Below are 19,274 nucleotides of genomic sequence, written 5' to 3'. Positions count from 1 at the left end.
CGATATTTATAGACAGAAATGCCAGCGATGATAAATAATCTCACGCACACACACACAGTCATAGCATGGCACTTTTATTGGCTCCATAATGCAACATTTACATGAAGAACAAGCTGTTGTCCACCCGCACTCTCTGCCCTGCTGCCACTCGCTCAATCTGCTAAACTTCACACCTCACGTTCTAGCTCTTCCCTTCTCTGTCTCAGTCTCTCTCTCATTTCTTTCTCTCTCACTGGAGGACGCAGCGTAGCCACGATGATCCAGACACCTCTTCTGCATCCGATGCATCGTTGGCCATGGAGTCTTCATCTTCATCTTCATCTGAAAGAGATGGGTTTCAGTATTTCTAACATACCTGAACCTTAAGTTAAAGGTCATGACCTCTTGCATTATGGAGTACACTACTTGTAATTAACTATACATACAAATGTTAAGCATAATCAATAATAAAGTGTAGCCTCTCTCTCTATCTATCTCTGTCTCTCACCCTCACTCTCCTCCTGTGAGTCTCCGTCAGATTCCGCAAGCAAACTGTCCAATCGGCTGTCTCGTCTCGCGTTCACGTCACCTCTGGAGTTCAGACAACAGAGCGCAATTATTAAAAAGCTGTTAATTGATTACCATCAATTAGTTACTATTACTCTAGTTGGAGGTTCCCTTTATTAGCAGAGATTATGAACATTTTGTTAATTAGCTCTCACAGCACTTTAAAAATTGGACTTTTCCAAATCCCAGCTTATTGTTCAGCTCTTCATTGTAAAGCATATTATTTAGCAGCTAGAATAAATGATGCGTAATAAATGAGTAACTAGAGTGAAACTAATAGGGAAAGGGAATATAGTTATTAGACTGAGGAATGTTAGACTGGCTCAGAGTTTAAAGAGTTAAAGAGTGAAAGCTGACGTGTGTCTTCAAGGAAATGGCTTGCACTTGCAACTAATGTGTTAATATCACCTCCTCTGATTGTGCTATTTATATGCTACGTATTGTTTCGGCGTTACAGGAATGTCGAGATGACACCAATGAGTTTGTGTGTCCTGACAGCTATTGCCACATCGTGATGCAATCGATGAACACAAGGTTCAGCATTATTATTATCAATACAGGAATTTAAGCTGTCTGTGCTCTGAATGGGGATTACAAATGCATCCCAAGATAGCATGTGTAAACTGGGCATGAACATTCTTTGCAAGTCAATACTTCAGTCAATACGTCTCTTTCTATCAAAAATAATGCATGCTTTATTAAAAGGTCATACTGACAAACCAGTTAAGAGACTGAAAAAGTCAGATTTGTGGGAACACAATACAGTAAGAGATATAATCATGATATATCATTTATTAACATTAGTGAATGATTAATGGCTTTCACATTTAGCCTAATTATATCCCGAAAGTTAGGAGCAGATTCCTCTAACTCACAGAATTGCTATGAACCTGGGAAAGTGAGAAGGAAAGCTCTAAATATTCTATTCTGTATAAATAATCTATCAAGATATATTTCCAGAAAATATCTCTACCAGATTTCTGAAAGCAAGCAAATATACAAAATGTCAAATACAGTTATGGTAATATTCTTGGAGTAAAAGAATATATGCATACTCACTGAGCGGTAGTTCTGCTCGGAGGAGGACAGAGGAGAATGGCCAGACTGGTTGGAGCTAACATGAAGGCTATAGTAACTTAATACTCTATTTAAAATACTCTTTACAAATGTGGTGAGCAGAAAAGCAACTCAGAATGCTTAACACATCAAACCTTAAAATGGTGAGACTACAACTGCAGAAGACAACATCAGGTTCCACTCATGTCAGCCAAGAACAGGAATCTGAGGCTACAGTGGGCACAGGCTCACAGTAACTGGACAGTTGAAGATTGCAGAAATGCCACCTGGTCTGATGAATCTTGAATGGGACATGATGGTAGATGGTAGGGTCAGAATTTGACACCAGCAGTATGAATCCATGGAGCCAGCCTGTCTTATATCAAAAGTACAGGCTGGTGGTGGTGGTGTAATGGTGTGGGGAATGTTTTACTGGCACATATTGGAACCCTTAGTACCAATTTGAGGACTCTTTGAATGCCACAGCCTATGTGGATTATTGTTGCTGACCATCTACATCTCTTTATGGCCATAATTTACTCATATTATAATGGCTACATCGAGCATCATAATGGGCCATGTCACAAAGCACAAGTCGTCTCAAACTGATCTATGAATATGACAGTGAGTTTAGTGTACCTCAGTGGCCTCACTATTCACCAGATCTGAATCCTGAGCACCTTTGGGATGTGGTAGAACAGGAGATCTGCAGCATGAATATGCAGCTGACAAATCTGCAGCAATTATGTTTTGCTTACCAAGCAAACAAATTCTGGCATTCGCAAAGCCAAACCGTATAAAAACAGTTGAATAGAAGCACTTCACAACACAGAGAGGAACTACAGCATGCTTCGCACCCATGAAATGAGAGCATGACCATTGTGCTTTCTTGGACATTTAGCTGTGGATGGATACGGCATGATACAAATTTCATCTGACACAAATTTCATACATAATTGTGCCACTCAGTAATGTCAGAATAATAATATATTCAGGGGCAATGTATGAACTGAGAAAGCCTTTGAACATTGGGGTCTAAACAAACGTGTTCCAGATCACAGCAGTGAAATAAGAGGAGGATCATTGGTTAGGTTGAGAAGTTGAACACCACACCTTTTTTTTACATTTCCTGGAAGCTGTTCCCAAACTGTGAGCTCACGGCCACCTGTAACCCAGCGATGACCCCCACTCGGTGTGAGCCACGCCGCAAAACAAAGGATTCGTGGTAAATCTGAGCTGGTGAGTGAGACGAGGTACCTACACTGTGGAAGAGAAAACACTGGGAGAGAGAGAGGAGGGGGGGAATGTTAAATTGTTAAAATTAACATTGAGAAATATATCTTGAGGATTCTCACTTACAGTTTAGAGTATTCTCTCCGCTAGTGAGGTCAAAGCATGAGGCAACTAGAACCCCTGGTATTTGACTGACACAATCTGTGACGCCAGCAGTGCTGCTGTGATTGGTCAGTCTCCTCATTGTGCCTATGAGAGATGACAAAGCGAGAGAAAATAAAACAAACCATTTTCAGTCCAAAAATAATGCATACATATATGATTGCAGATTGACTGTATACTAAATGTAACTTAAATTAAGAACAGATTGGAGAAACTGTTTTGAAAATGGCATCTTTTGTCTCTGTTGAATAAATGGCTTCTTAGCTCTGCTAAGGATTTTTTTTTTCCTCCTCTGTTTTTAATGTATCACTTCAAAAGCACATGTGCTCCTGCAGCACATGAAATGATGAACTACCATCATTATCGAGCTTTGCATTCTCAATTAGATCATCACATTACACTGCACACATTCCTACGACCAGCTCTGATTTATCTGGTAGAACTGTTTACAGATTTTGGGATAATATCATTCTACAGAAGAAATATTCCAAGATCCCAGACAGAGGAGATCAAAAGGAAAACGTTCTGCATTGTTGTTGAAAAATCCTGCTGCCCTTGAGCGAAGAGCTTCCTTCTTTCTTTCTTCAGCCTGTGCACTCTGAGCCGCTGGCACTTTAGTGCATCAGATGTGGCAATGCTAAAAGCAAGCATCCCCAGCCATGATGCCTTCCATTAATAAATCCATTACATAGCCTTAGGTCAGGGAACAAATGTGTGTCTATTGTGGAGGACAAAATATTGAACCCAGCAGGATTCGGTGAAGCAGATAAAAGAGGCCTTTTATGGAAGGAGATGCTAATGGGAAATGTGTGAGCTGAAAGCTTAACAGGATACTTACTGCAGCTCCACTGAGGATCTTCCAGTTATTTGGTATACAACATATATTGTCCATTTAACTGATACCTTTAATATGAACCATCTTCTAATATTGCTGTAGAAGATGTGTGTAACACTGACGTCACCATTTTCAGTACAAGGAGAGTATAAAAGTGGATTTTTAACCCATGAATTCAGCTAGCCAGCTGCAGCAATGCTAACAGGAAGTATAAATGTAGTTAGAATAGAATTTAGTTTAGTTTAAGGGGTTTAGACATAATAAAAAGCATTAGAATTGTTATCTTTGATCATTTGTTTAGCACATATCCTGTGAAAAATGTACAGGTTTGCTAACTAACAGGCTAGTTTCTTAGCTAGCCAACATGCTAATTAGTCACCATGTGTATAACAGAATAAAGTAATGACGTTACATTAACAGTCATGTATCGTTGGAGTAGTTGGCTACATATGCTCAAATGTGAAAGGGAAATGATGCTGAAATTTGAATTTAATTTAATTTTGAAATCTAGAAAAGTATTTTACTGCGGTTTACATTTTATACCATCTTTCTTTTTATTCTGAGAGGAAAGGGACGGTTATAGCTACCAGTTTCAATTATTAAAACCTTCCTGAATCTGTGCTAAATAATCTTAGATAAAACTGCTGATGTGGTTTGGGTGGTATGAGACGCTGTTATCTTTAAAAAAATGACAAAGGGATGTCGCGTAGCTAAAAACTGTAGTGCCAGCAAGTTTGAAGTCAGAATCAGATTTTTCATCTCAGCACACTCACGTAGGAGGTGCAGCAGATTTCCAGCATCTGAAGGCATAATTGTATATTAGACATGATTCAGATGATGATATAGCTCAATCTTGTTTTTTTTTTTTTTTTACATGAACTTATTTTGCTTTCTTATAAACAAGATTGTTATCACATGCAAGTGTGTGATGATGTAGGTATGCAGTTTGCACAGTTCTAATCTGAAGGCTATAAGTTTCCCTTATGTGTTAGCTCCTTTAGCCTCATAGCCACAGTGCAAAGCTAAGCTTGGGATAACAAACATGTCTTAGCTTATAGGTAGCATTTGGGAGGAAAATAAGGGGGGGATTGTGTATATCATGTTTGGCCACGGCATAATGGAAATGACAGCTGGATGTTAACACAGTGTGTATGTTAAAAAACAGTATTGTTTTTATGCAGGAGACGTTTTTAGCTTTAGCAACGGCAGCACTTTGAGTGTTAGAGTGTGTGTAATGTTAGTGCTAGACCTCAGACCTGTTCTCCAGTTGAACACACGGATACTGGATTTCCCATTGGCCAGAAAGATGTGGTCGCCTCGGGCACTCAATCTCAGCCTTGCAGTGGCCTCATCAACCCTGCTGCAGCCAGTGACCTCTGACCTCCAGTGCTGCAGCTGGTTTAGGGGCTCTGCTGCTCCATCACACACCTCCCATACACACACGCTCCCATCGGTAGAGCCACTGAACACCAGAGGACCCTGGGACTGGGGAGACAGAGAGGATCACAGTCCCAGAGGCTCCATAAAAAGCACTAGTACAAAAATAACACTATTACTACTTCTACTGTTGCTACCAGTGCTGCTACTACTGCTGCTAGTACTTCTTCTACTACTACTGCTTCTATTATTACTGCTACTTCTTCTACTACTACTGCTTCTATTATTACTGCTACTACTGCTACTACTACCGCTTCTACTCTTACTGCTGCTACTACTGCTTCTACTCTTACTGCTGCTACTATTACTACTACTACTACTACTACTACTACTACTACTACTGTTACTACTGCTGCTGCTACTACTACTGCTACTACTTCTTCTACTACTGGTACTACTACTGCTGCTACTCTTACTGCTGCTATTACTACTACTACTACTGTTACTACTGCTGTTGCTACTACTACTGCTACTACTTTTTCTACTACTGGTACTACTACTGCTGCTACTATTACTGCTTCTACTATTACTGTTACTACTGCTACTGCTTCTACTCTTACTGCTGCTACTATTACTACTACTACTACTACTACTTCTGTTACTACTACTGCTGCTGCTACTACTACTGCTACTCTTACTACTACTACTACTAGTTCCTGCTACTGCTGCTACTACTACTACTGGTATTACTACTACTGCTAATAGAATTACTGTTGTTCCTATTATTACCACTGCTACTACTACTACTGCTACTGCTGTTGCTGGTACTACTGCTACTTTTATTATTACCACTGCTGCTGCTACTACTACTACTACTATTACTGCTGCTAGATAGTGGCTTTCACTTTCAGCTGTCTAATAGACAAATAGCTGTGATGACAGTAATAATAAATACATCAAGCAAGATAGGGCTTGAATGCTTGGATGCTCTCAGAAGAGCAGTCTTCAAGCTTGGCTTTGGCATTGAACCATGAAATCTGAATATTAAACTGTGATAAAATGTGCTAAATGTGATAAAATATGCCACTTGAACGCAGAGGCGTTGTGTTAGACAAGGTGCTGTTGCCATGGCACCCACCCACCTGTAGTGTCGTGACAGCATCCAGGTGTGCGTTGACTGACTGACGGTTCTCCTGAGAGAGCCAGTCCCACACCTGCAGCTTCCCAGCATCTGTCACACAACCAGAGACCCACTGCTGACTCTTACACACACACTGACCAAGCATACACAAAGCTATACACATACACTCATCTGTCCAATCTATATATACACGTTTCCATCTATACACTCATTCACAACTACACACATGTTGCATTCTATACGCTCATTCACAACTATACACACCTTTCCATCTATACACTCATTCACAACTATACACACGTTCCCATCTATATGCTCATTCACAACTATACACACAATCCATTCTATACACTCCTTCGCAACTACACACACGTGGCAATCTATACACACATTTACACCTATACACCCGTTCCCATCTACACACTCATTGAAAACTATACATACGTTCCCATCTATACACACATTCACAACTATACACACGTTCCCATCTATACACTCATTGAAAACTGTACACACGTTCCCTTCTATACACTCATTCACAACTATACACACGTTCTCATCTATATGCTCATTCACAACTATACACACATTCCATTCTATGCACTCCTTCACAATCCACACACGTGGCAATCTATACACACATTCACAACTATACACACGTTCCCATTTATACACTCATTCACAACTACACACATGCTCCCATCTATACACTCATTCACAACTATACACACATTCCCATCTATACACCCATTCACAGTTATACACACATTCACATCTATATAGTTATTCACAATTATACACACGTTCCCATCTATACTCATTCACAACTATACACAACTATACAACCATATTCGTTCCACATATTTCATATATACATACTATGTTCCTCGTTATATACACATATATATATGCTCGTTATATGCTCCCATATATATTCTTTGCTCATAGGTATATGCATGCACACATTCTCACACATGCTCACAGCTACACACATCACACTTCTACACACTCTTACATGTGCAGCACCCTCACCTGAGCCTGTCACAATGTAGCCCTCCCACTCCGCTATGAAGCAAAGGCTTGTGACAGCATTAAAAGTGTAGATTGATTTCACACACTGGCCTGGCAAGGAGACAAGACACACAGCAGGTTATGACACATATTTAATTTTATGGCAAGCATCAAGAGTATACTGATATATATTCATGAGTGGTGTACACATTATTCACTGTCAACTGTAAATATTTACATCTGTTCTTTATTTACTATATAGGCATTTGGGATGTGCATGCGTATTTGAATGAACTGTTTTAACTATTCATTCCATTCAGTATTCCAATACTGAAATTGCTGCTCGGGTATTCATTAAGCCATACATCAACGTGAAATCAATGAGAAAATAAAGCTGCATCCGTCAGTATTTTGATCCAAAAAGCAGCACAGTTGTGGTGTGAAAGTAAGAGGTGCATCAGAAAAAAAAGAAAAAAAAAACATCTCGGGAGCCAGCGGTTTTTACTTTCATATGCTGCTAGATATGAAGCTTGATAATAAATTTTCAATAGCATCACCATTCTGTTAAATGTCTTAAATGGCATTATACAGAAAATCGGGTACCTTGGGTTGACGAATAAGGCTATTTTATCTGTGTGTTTCATTTTACAACAGCATTCATTTCTGTGTATTTCACTAGTTTAGTAAATAAAATGTAAGATATTTCAATGGCTTACTCAGTGTAACATGGAAATATCTGTATTGACATTTTATTATGAGCATGTGCATTGCTACTGTGAATTGTTCTAATGCTCTAAAGATCGAATGTGTTTTTTAAGCATCCTGCTCACAAATCAAAATGGTTGTACACTTGGAAGCTCTGTGGCAGTTTGAACTTTCATGGAGTTTGAATTTTAACCGACGCCAGTGCATCCCCTGCTACATTAGAGCTACAGGCTGAAATATTAAGCTGACATTTGGTAAAGCTTTCGCTGTGCATTTTTAAATTTCTGTTCATTATTTCTCTATATAACATCTATCAAACATATAAACACATGTGCAACCATCCACAGGAGGAAAGTTTAGTAGTGGTGGAAAATGATCATCGATTATGCCATATTAAATACGCCTTTCCATCCCTCTCCTAGCGGTTAACCGAACATCCATTCATTAACTCTAACAGATATCCGAATGGTAAAAATTTTCATTTAATAATAACAACTTCATGACATCATCAAAACAAGGTATCAATAAAAAAATATGATTTAGTGTGTAACTAGGCAACTGTTGTGTGCATGGAAGGTACGGTTCATGTAGAGACTGAGGTCCGGATTTATCGACGGGATTAAAAACGTTGAGATTGTGACTCACCAGAACTCAGAGTCCATGTTCGTACACAGCAGTCGGTGGAGCCACTTATGATGAACCTCTCCTTTTCAGACAGATGCAGAGCAGATGCTAGAGAGAGAGAGAGAGAGAGAGAGAGAGAGAGAGAGAGAGAGAGAATGAGCAATTTGCCAAAGAACATGATTATAAGACCAAAGTGAAGAAAATGCACATGCAATGGAATTATGGTAAAGGACAAAATGTAGACAGGACAGAAGAGGTGGGTAAAAAGTCAGAAAAATGAATGGACATGTTCGAAGTTGTCAATTATATTTCTGTGTGTGTGTATGCATGTGTGTGTGTACCTAATTTCCTGCAGTATTCTGCAGGTGGTGTATTAAGACAAGTGACGCCACCGCTGTGACCCCCGAGATTGCGCTGCTCCGTTGCCGTGGGAACGTGCCACACCTTCACTGTGGTATCACGACTTGTGAAAGAGTATAGCATGAAGCTGTGATTTCATGGTCTATTGAGGTCATAAATCCTATTCATATACTCATCGACTAAAAAAAAAAACCTTCCAGTACCTGCCAGAAATCACGAGATTGTCCACGGCAGCTACACAAGTGATGATGTCACTGTGACCTTTTAGAATCCTGAGGCGAAACTTGGCCTTTTCCCACAGTGCTTTAAGGGATGTGAATTCAGCATCTGGAATAGAAATATGGACACTTTACTAGCTTAAAGATGCCTTGTTTTTCAGTCAAGAATACAATGAAATTTTATCCTAAATTTGTATTAGACATCACATGCCAGAATCAGAAATAGACATGCTAGGGTGAGATGTGGAGCTTTCAGATCTATGGTGAGATGTGGAGCTCTCAGATCTAGGGTGAGATGTGGAGCTTTCAGATCTATGGTGAGATGTTGAGCTTTCTGAGCATGAATGAATGGAGTGTGAGTTTGACCTGGGTCTGGGAGCTTCTGGCTTTGTCCTCCACCCCCTCTCTCTTTTATCTCCTCCTCTGCTCCACTTTTTGTCTTATCCTCCTTCTCCTGGTGGTCTTCACGCGCTAGCTTCACAGCCGGAGTGTGATCTGTGTGATGCTCTGTTCTGTTCTCTCTGTGGCCAACAACAGCAAACAACAGAATGAAACAACAAAGAATATTCATTCATCCATCTTCAGTAACTGCTTTGTCCTGGTCAGGGACACGGTGGATCAGGATTCTATCCCGGGAACACTGGGCATGAGGCGGGAATACACACTGGATGGGAAGCAAACTATCACAGGATATTACATTCATACAATGAAGTTCATAAGCGTTGTTGGAGTGTGTGTATGTGTGCGTGTGTGTGAACATCCTCTGCATGATTTTGTTATGACACACGTAACTCCATATAGAAAGTGCAAATGACTGTCGAGCACCAATAAGACAGAAAGAGGAGGAATAGCTGTGGGCAACAGGAGGTGCATTTCACACACTCGTCACAGAAACACATACAAGCAACCACACAAACACACACTCTTCATCTCTCTCACACTTACACTTGTCTTTTCATTTTATCCTCCTCTTCACCCACAATACAGTGGGTTTGCTGCGGGCCAGAAAGTTGCAGCAGGAGCTCGGCCAATCTGCTGCGAAGCTCCTCCTTCTTTGAGACCTGAGAGAGAGAGAGAAAAAAAGAAAGAAAGAAAGAAAAAAAGAAAGAAAGAAAGAAAGAAGAGAATTATGTTCTCTTCATTCAAATTAAGTTGAAGTAAATGAGAATCAAGCAACCAAAAACAATTACAGTTCTTATGTTGCATTTAGTGAAAACAGCGGTAAATACACTTACTGACCACTTTATTAGGAACACCTGTACACCTGCTCATACATGCAATTGTCCAGAAAAAAAAAAACGGTCTCAATAACTTTGACCATAGCATGGTAATTACTGCCAGACAGGCTGGTTTGAATATTTCAGAAACTGCTGATCCTCTGAGTTTCACTCTGTAGAGTTTACACAGAATGGCGCAAAAAACAAAAACCATCCAGTGAGCAGCAGTTGCGGAAACACCTTGTTGATGAGAGAGCTCAGAGGAAAAAGGCCAGTCTGTTTGAGGTGTTGGGAACCACAGTGGGTACAGGGCCACTGAAACTGGGCTGCTGAAGATTGGAAAAGGACCAGGTGATGTTTTTTATTTCTTTAACTGTGCGGTTGCAGTGAGCCTGTTCCTGCTGTAGCCTTTTTTCTTATCTGATAGCAGTGCAATCCCATGTGCACTTCTGCTGTAGCCCATCCTCTTCAAGATTTGATGTTTTGTGATGATGTTTTGCTCACCACGGTTGTAAAAAGTGCTTATTTAAGTCACCGCGTGTAAAAAAGTGTAGGAATGGAAGTGCAAGAATGGATGTCTGACATATGTAATGTTATTAAAGCTGCTGTATGTGATTTTCACTTTGGAAAAAAAAAAGAAGAGTTTGACATGATTTGCAAACACAAGCATTTTCTTTGTATTGTGACATATAAATTGTGTATGAATCAGATGCTGATATGAGAGTATGAGGGAAAGCAATGCCCAATAAATGTGCTCATCTAAGCTTCTGGATATCATGGTGAATTTCTGAATTGGCAGAAGATTTTAATGGACGCTGCACAGGGTGAGCAGTATCACACTCTGATATTCATGTCAGTAACTTGCTGTTATCTATTTTGTGAGGAAAATAATTTGCAATAGCAAATCAGTCAGATCTATCTATGGCTTTGAGATCATCATGTTCGTGGTGTTGCTCAGTAACCGTATTCATGCACTGTAGGTTGTGCTCGAGTGACTGGCTACGCTGTTTCAACCGAATATTATGGTGTTTGAATGCAGCACCAAACTCTCCGGAATAAACATCACAAAACTAAATTGGCAATGGAAAGAGCACTAACTGAACAGTGTCAAGAGCATTCTCCGTACTGATATTCTTGCATTTCTTTTTCTTGTACATTTTTGGCATATAAAACTGTAAATCATCAGAGCTGACCGCTGCCTGCTTGTCATCACTGACATTTAACTTGGAATTTGTTGGTCGCCTCGTATGAGCAGCTCCACAGATAATTACTCGTAGAGAGTGAGCACCTTTGAGCTTTCTGCCATCGTGTTATGCAGTGTAAGCCAGCTGTAAAGTAGATGCCTCCTGGGCTCTGTAATCAAGAACTAAAAATTTAAACACAGTCTAAACGCATTAATGAAAAAGTAATCTTCTCTAAATGCTCCTACTTGCCTTTAAAAATGTGGTTGTGTGCACAAGCATACAAGTGCAGGCTATAAAAAAGGAAGTAGTGACGGCCTGATTAGATAAGCCTGGAATTACAGCAGAGTTATTCATATATAAGGAATAAATCATGACAAGTTGTTATAGGAAATAATCCACACCTATACCTCACTGTATAACAGCAAGTCCTGAAGTGTTTTATTCCTCTCATACCCAAGAGAATTACCAACGCTTACAAATTTTAATTTATTCATGAATGACACATTGCACTTTTTAACCGTTTATAGTTGCATTTAATTTTGTGGAATGTCAGCAAGCAAGTTAGTTCCTGTTATAACTTACATTATAGCAGCTATAAACGACTGGTTCCTCACCAGCCTCACTTTTCTTGGTGATAATACAAAAAAAAATGCCCCTTGTCATGTTACTGAGAAAAGGGAACTTGCAAATTCCTCTGTCCTGAAGAACTTCCGGTGGCAGAAAACTTGCTGACTGTTACAAACTCCTTCCATGTTAAATAAATGTCTCCATACAGAAAACATCCCCATAAAAATTAATTGTTTTTCTTTGTTAAAAAAACAACGTGTTTTCTTAATCCGTGTACTGTTAGGCTTAGATTATGGAGAGCGCCGGCCTTACAAATCCCTGTCACTGAACTGTTACAACACAAACAATAACGTTTTACAACGAGTACATTAATATAAACCTGTAATTTGTGGTACAGCCGGAACTGCTGTCAGAGCTGCTGTTATGGAAAATTAATGCACACCTTTTGATCTGAGAATTCAACAATCTTATTAAAGCAAGAGCAGAAAGACTGACGTCCAACCAAAAGTTTCACTGTTGCCTTTTGGAAACATTGTGACAAAAATACCCAAACAGTCCACACTGTGATTGCCTCTTGCTGTTTGTGGTTGTGTGCATTACTTGATGCTCTTTACTAAACACTCATCAACTATCTCACACTTGGTTCTAATCAGTTGGTGGAAATTCTGTCCTCTAGCAGTCTTTCCTTAATGTTTCTACACTTAGAAAGGCTTCTGTGTCACTTCTAAGTTGCTTTGGATAAAAGCATCTGCCAGATTGATTCATGTAAATGTAATAGGCTAAAAAACAAAATATGAACTGGTGGTTTAGCACTTCACCATCACAAATAACAATCAGTGTGTGTGTGTGGGTGTGTGTGTGTGTGTGTGTGTGTGTGTGTGTGTGTGTGTGTGTGTGTGAGTGAGTACATCTTCTGTGACCACAAAGTAGCCATTGAAAAGTGCTGAGAAATTCTTGGCAGTATTTTTCTTGGTAGACAAAACTACTGTGGTCAATAGAAAGCTGCGTTATTGTTTAGACAGAGACAGATGACTGATGTCCAGATTTGTCTTCTGGGAGCATGTAGCAGCTGCTGCCGTTGGCATATGTATCCAGATATTTGGGATCCAATGAGAAAGCTAGTGAGCGCTTTATCCTGGTCAGGGTTGTAGTGGATGCATGAGGTGGGAATACACCCTGAATGGGACGCCAGGTCATCTGTATCTATTTCACAATCCAGTCTCAGAGGGGAAAAACTCTCATGCATCTTATCTGCAGCACCTTCTGTACGTTGAATGCCAACATTCTGGCACAAGCATGTGTGGCATAGCGGCGTATCAAACTTACACTCAAATGCTCTGTATATCAATGTTCTCCATCGCTGTATTTTAACCATGCTAACCTCTAGCACTACACTTTATAAATAAGATCGATATATACATTACATTTTTTTTACTTCTTTTTGAACACATTGAGCGTTGCCTACTTCATGTGTAAACATGATTAGAATTGCCAGGCTCATGAAACTTCTCCTCTTCTCTGCAAACACAATCAGGCTTGCATGTCACATGATAACGTGGTACGGTAACGCAGGTATTTTCAAAATGCGGATAGTTTTTAGGCTGTAAATTCTTTAGGCTACTGAGAATACACAGACTTTCCTCATTTTGGAAATATCTGTGTTCCCTTACCATGTTACAACATGACTTGCAAGCCTGCAGAGGAGAGGAGAAGTTTCATGAGTTTATATCAATATTAAATTATTTATTATATATCAGTCATATTAAAATAGCATAGTGGTAGAGGTAGGCTTGGGTAAATTACATTGGTGGAGAACATGACATACAAAGCATTCGAGTAAAAGCTTGATACGTTCTACGCTCGTGCCAGAACGTTGATATTCAACCTATAGAAGGTGTTGCAGATAAACTGCATGCAAACGCTATTTTTTTGTGAGATTAGGTTGAAAATGAAATACTGATCATGGACTATCCAATCATGTGCATTCCTTCTTCAGGAGGAAAAAGATCTAGATAAATATTTAAACAATATCGTTGTTTAATCATTGTCTTTAATGTGTTTAAAACTTTGTCTCTCTTTGTCTTCTAATCTGCACCAAAATTTCACTAAATGTAAAGTGCAAATAAACCAAAGCAATGTGGAAAAAGGTGGAAATAGAAGCCGGAAGCATCAAATTACTTTAAGCGTATAATTAAAAGTACCAGACAGAATAATTTGTGTCTTCACTAATTAATTTGCATAAAAATGAGCAGGCTTCATGCAGGCTTTGTCACTGACTTCATAATCATAGCTCCACCTTGTGTGCTTCCAGGAGAAATAAGAAATGACACATATGAAAATCTGTTGCTTTTTCAGTGGTCAGTGTAAGGAAGCAGGAACTCTTCTCACTTCTCAGTTTACATTAATGTGTTAAGAAGGAGCCCATAAACATAGCGTAAAAAACAAACCTTTAAATGCTAAGTGTTGTTCAGGGACGTTCAAATGAATTGAGGTAATAACTGTTCTTCTGCAAAGCTGTGTCCATGGAGACCATCAGGATGATTTTTGTACCTATGCCTCCAGTTTTTTTTTATTACAGATAATGTTAGAGAATGTGGATTTACAGCAATAATAATACAACTAAAACTTTTATAAGTCACAGATGTGGTGCACTCATCCAGTAAACACAGTGCATATATGCAAAATCAAGTCAGCATGGCTATAACATAGCAGCGACATCCAGTAACTACAGAGCATGTACAGAAAACACCATCTCTCATAGAAACAAAAGGTGGGAAATGTTATACAGGTGAGCATTTTGCAACCATTATGCAGCTGTAAAGTATTGTGCATGTACTAGACTTGTGCAGTATTGATTTTCCCCTGCTCGTTATTTGCCATTAAAAAAAATCATGATAAATGATTTAATCATCCAGAACCAATGGCCTAAGAAAGACAGGGAAATAAGCATTTCCACCATTTAAGGTTAAAGTAATGGAGGGTGTAATAAGATTAAATAATATTACTGTGGATGGTACCATTTAGAAACCATGACGATGGCTTAGGACTGCAATTGCTGTGATAGCTTTAGGACTGCAATTCCCACAAACAGATTTGCACTAAAGTCTCCATCAGTGAACAGTCAATAACGTCAACAAAATAGACTTCATGTGAAAACTATAATGAATTTTCCTGTTTACACAATTGCACTTTTTGACCATGTAGTACACAGTTACAGAAGGGAGGTATTTATAATCGCACTATCCAGTGTCACCCAGACGAGGATGAGTTCCCTTTTGAGTCTGGTTCCTCTGAAGGTTTCTTCCTCATATCATCTCAGGGAGTTTTTCCTCACTACTGTTGCCTCTGACTTGCTCATTAGGGATAAATTCATATATTTAAAATTTATATCCTGGATTTATATATTTCTGTAAAGCTGCTTTGTGACAATGTTCATTGTTAAAAGTGCTATACATACTAATAAAATTTAACTGAATTGAATTATTACCAGCTGCGCAGTCGGGAATGGCGGCAATCACAAAAACTCAGCTGGACGCTGGATTTTTAAGTTATTCTACAGTAATGTGCAGGAAACTTTAAAATATAATAATAATAATAATAATAGTACATGTTCAATATAATCCTTTTACAGTCTGGTTATCTAATGTCCACATGGCTGACATTTCCTTTGCTGTTCTGTTACTTAAAGTGTTTGAACGTGTCTGAGTGCTGACCAGCCCAGAAAAAAAAAAAAAACTTAATTAAACACTTTCTAATTATCATCACCATTAATATTACTTGTAAAGTGTTAGCTTTGACACTTAGCGTTTTAGATCAATATTTTTTGTCTTGTGAAAACCAAAAGTGCTATTAATTAATTAATTTGTTTGTTTGTTTGTTTAACCAAAATGTTCATCTAAAAAGTGGTGGGTTTATTTATTTATTTATTTATTTATTTACCAACCAACCATTTTCGGGTGAAACTTCTCAGTGGCATCCCTAATAAATATAGTGTAACTACATTTACATCCCTAATAAATATATTGAATTGATTTAACTATATACTTGTCTAATGTTTGCTAAGTCAAACATACACTGATAGATTTTATTTCATATCAGTGACCTCAAAACCTTCTCTATTTGCCGTGACAGAAAGCGATGGTGTGCTGCAAGTCCAAGTCGAGAGCATGTGAGATGGGGGAAGGGGACGGGGCTTCCAGACGGTGTTGGTTAATATCATTCCAGATTAATATCTCCTGTTTTATTGTGCAGAAAAATAATTTCCTAAAAGTTATCACAATGTTTGAGTGATAACCCTTACTAATGTACTCTGATGATAGATTGCAGAGCTCTTACGCAAAATGCATAAAGGTCTGGTGATATAGTGTAATCTGAGTAATCATCACTGCATATTATGGCAGTGTAATATTGTGTAGAGACGATTTAATTGTTATACTGCACAAGCCTAGCATGCACTGCGCAGAAACAGATACCAAACTGCAAGCTGAGCAGGCAGCTAGATAAATCCACTTAACTCAGTAAGCTTAGCACTGCACAAACTATGTGTAGTGTGGACCTGTGCAACAAACACAGCATTAAATATTTAATCATGAAGGAAATTCATAGAATTTAAGGAACAGTTTGGCCAAGAGTGAAAGGAGATCAGCCATGACATGTTTGAGAAGAAGTCCAACTTGGTGACCCTTAATGCACAGAGTTTAATAGGAGGCCCACCTCACAGATGGATTTTGACCCCAAGCATGTGTAATCTGTCACAAAATCAATTTGAGGTGATAATTTATGATTAATTCATAGCATGTTAATTAGGTTGACAGAGATTCTTTGTTTGTGCTTAAAAAGTCCAGGCTTATACGGACATATTACATTTGCACAAATTTCAAATAAAACATCCTAAAAGAATTATAAATTCTGAATTTTTTTTTGGAATCAGGCAAACAAAACAGAAGACGTTGCTGCCAGATATGAAGCTTGTAGGCCCTGTATGATACTTACACTAATAATAAACTAAATTATTATTATTTTATTACTACTACTAAAAAAAAACTGTGCATCTTTTAGCTAATTTGTTTTTTTATGCTTATACATAGAGAGAGACTATTACCAATTTGTAATAATTATTCTAAATATTATTTAATCACTATAAAGAAGACAGTGTGGTATACAGAAGACATGAGATGACCTCCTGAACAAAAGAGAGAAAAGGGTTCGATTCTTGCAGTTTTAATCATCAGCTGAACACAGGGGTCACCTCCACGTAATTGCAATAAAAGTAATAAATGCCATGTTGTAGGCTTTTAGTCTATCTTTTGAAAGCTGTTATGCTTAAGGATTTGTATCTCCATAGCAAATCCTTCATGTGGTCTTGAGACACAGTTCAGATGTGCAGATCTTGCTGATCAGATCATGTATTTCTGTTATTGTTGTTGTTGTTGTTTAGTACATCAGTGACAGTTAACCTTCTCCATGCTTTGCAGTATTATACTGCATACAGTCATGGAAAAGTCTAGAATGAGTTTAAATGCATTAGGGCAATCACTGTAGGAGTTCCCAGAGGCTCTTCTGGAGCACGTCTGTAGGCTGTAGGCTCATACAGACACATCAGTGTGTGCATAATAAGTACATGAGCAAGTGAGCAAGATTTGAAGAGAAATGCACAGTTTGACTTGTGTACCTTCACTGCTTCTTCTGGGGTGAGGGAAACTTTGAGCTCCAGGTTGTCAATCTGCCTCAGCTTCTTCTGCAGTTTCCTCACCTCCCCCATCTGCACACCTCCGACACCTCAGTGCTTTTAAATCCCTGCTGATTATTATGGACTCCTTATGTGCTCTTGCAAAAGCTAGAAATGATGAGAAATGTTCACTCATCAAATGTTCAAACCTGTACTCAGCGTTTAACTGGAGCTACATCTGGCCTGCTGTTTCTGTAAATCCCCTGGTGGACGACTCAACTGTAAACGTGGAAAGAGCTCTCACAAACCGGAAGTCAACAATGAGCGAGAATACGCGGCTGAATCCCAAATAGCTCACTACTTCCTGCCTCGGTATACTGTTTAGGGTATTTGACAATGCCTCTCACGTCCAACCTAGGGCACTTCACAATCTGGAGGAAGCGGTTTGTGATTCAGGCTTTATTTGAACAGTAACATTACTGCGATTACTACATCAGCTTCCGGAGATTTCTGTTTTGTTTTTGTTAGTTAGTTTGTTAGTCTGTTTGTTTGTTTGTTTGTTTGTTTGTTTGTTTTGCATGGACATGGAGTCACTTGGGGTTAAATGAGGATTAGTATATAGAGGAGACTTTGTTCTCTCATAGATGCCATTTTCCCAACATGATAAATGATAAAAACAAGTTCAGTATGTTTAGACCTGTGCTAATGTACTACCTTCTGGTACAGTTACGTGATACATACAGTGTTTAGCATAAGTATTGACCCCCTTGAACATTTTGTAGTGTTACAACCTGGAACTTGCTCTTTCTTCTTTGAGACAATATGTCATGAATATAGCAAAATAGCAAATATAGCCCATAACACTGAAGTATGGAAAAGGGGTGTGGGGTTGGAGGGGTTGTTCCAATACATTTTACAAAATTATTTACCAATAAAAATAAAAAAAAAAAGTAAAAGTTGCAATCACATAAGTATCCACCCTCGTTATAAAAAATATTCCTTTGAACATCTCAGAAAGCATCATTAAATCTTCAGTAAGCAGATAAGGAGGATATTAGTCAGACAAACATCCAAGAAGCCAAGAATACGCTCAGCATGATGCTACCACCACCGTGCTTCAGTGTGGGCATGGTGTTCTCAGGGTGATGAGCAGTGTTGGGGTTCCTCCAAGTGTAGCGCTTTGTGCCAAGGCCAGAAAGTTCAGTTTGTTTATATGACCACATGTTTGTTGTGTCTCCAACATGCCTTTTGGCACACTCCGAACAAGATTTCATATCGATCATCACGCTTCCATAAAGCTCAGTTTTGTCGAGTGTCTAAGCTTTGGTTTTCCTGTGAACAGCTTCTCTCATCTGAACTGTGGATCTCTC

General features: G+C 38.9%; 1 protein-coding gene across 1 annotated transcript; it reads right to left on the bottom strand.

Moving 5' to 3' along the window:
• Nucleotides 1-57: 57 nt before the first annotated feature.
• Nucleotides 58-18,232, bottom strand: si:ch211-154o6.3 (uncharacterized protein LOC563854 homolog). Its single transcript, XM_026939994.3, has 13 exons — nucleotides 17,908-18,232; nucleotides 10,214-10,329; nucleotides 9,635-9,789; nucleotides 9,254-9,377; nucleotides 9,032-9,153; nucleotides 8,712-8,798; nucleotides 7,383-7,472; nucleotides 6,352-6,440; nucleotides 5,089-5,317; nucleotides 2,962-3,084; nucleotides 2,716-2,881; nucleotides 488-570; nucleotides 58-321 (listed from the first exon to the last, which is right to left on the bottom strand). The coding sequence occupies exons 1-13, from the start codon at nucleotides 17,995-17,997 to the stop codon at nucleotides 230-232; spliced, it is 1,566 nt and encodes a 521-aa protein (XP_026795795.3). The 5' UTR covers nucleotides 17,998-18,232; the 3' UTR covers nucleotides 58-229.
• Between the last annotated feature and the right edge of the window lie 1,042 nt (nucleotides 18,233-19,274).

The sequence above is a fragment of the Pangasianodon hypophthalmus genome, chromosome 1 (assembly GCF_027358585.1).
Source record: "Pangasianodon hypophthalmus isolate fPanHyp1 chromosome 1, fPanHyp1.pri, whole genome shotgun sequence".
Taxonomy (NCBI): domain Eukaryota; kingdom Metazoa; phylum Chordata; class Actinopteri; order Siluriformes; family Pangasiidae; genus Pangasianodon; species Pangasianodon hypophthalmus.
The sequence above is the reverse complement of the archived record's forward strand: the minus strand, read 5'-3'. Positions and strand labels throughout refer to the sequence as shown.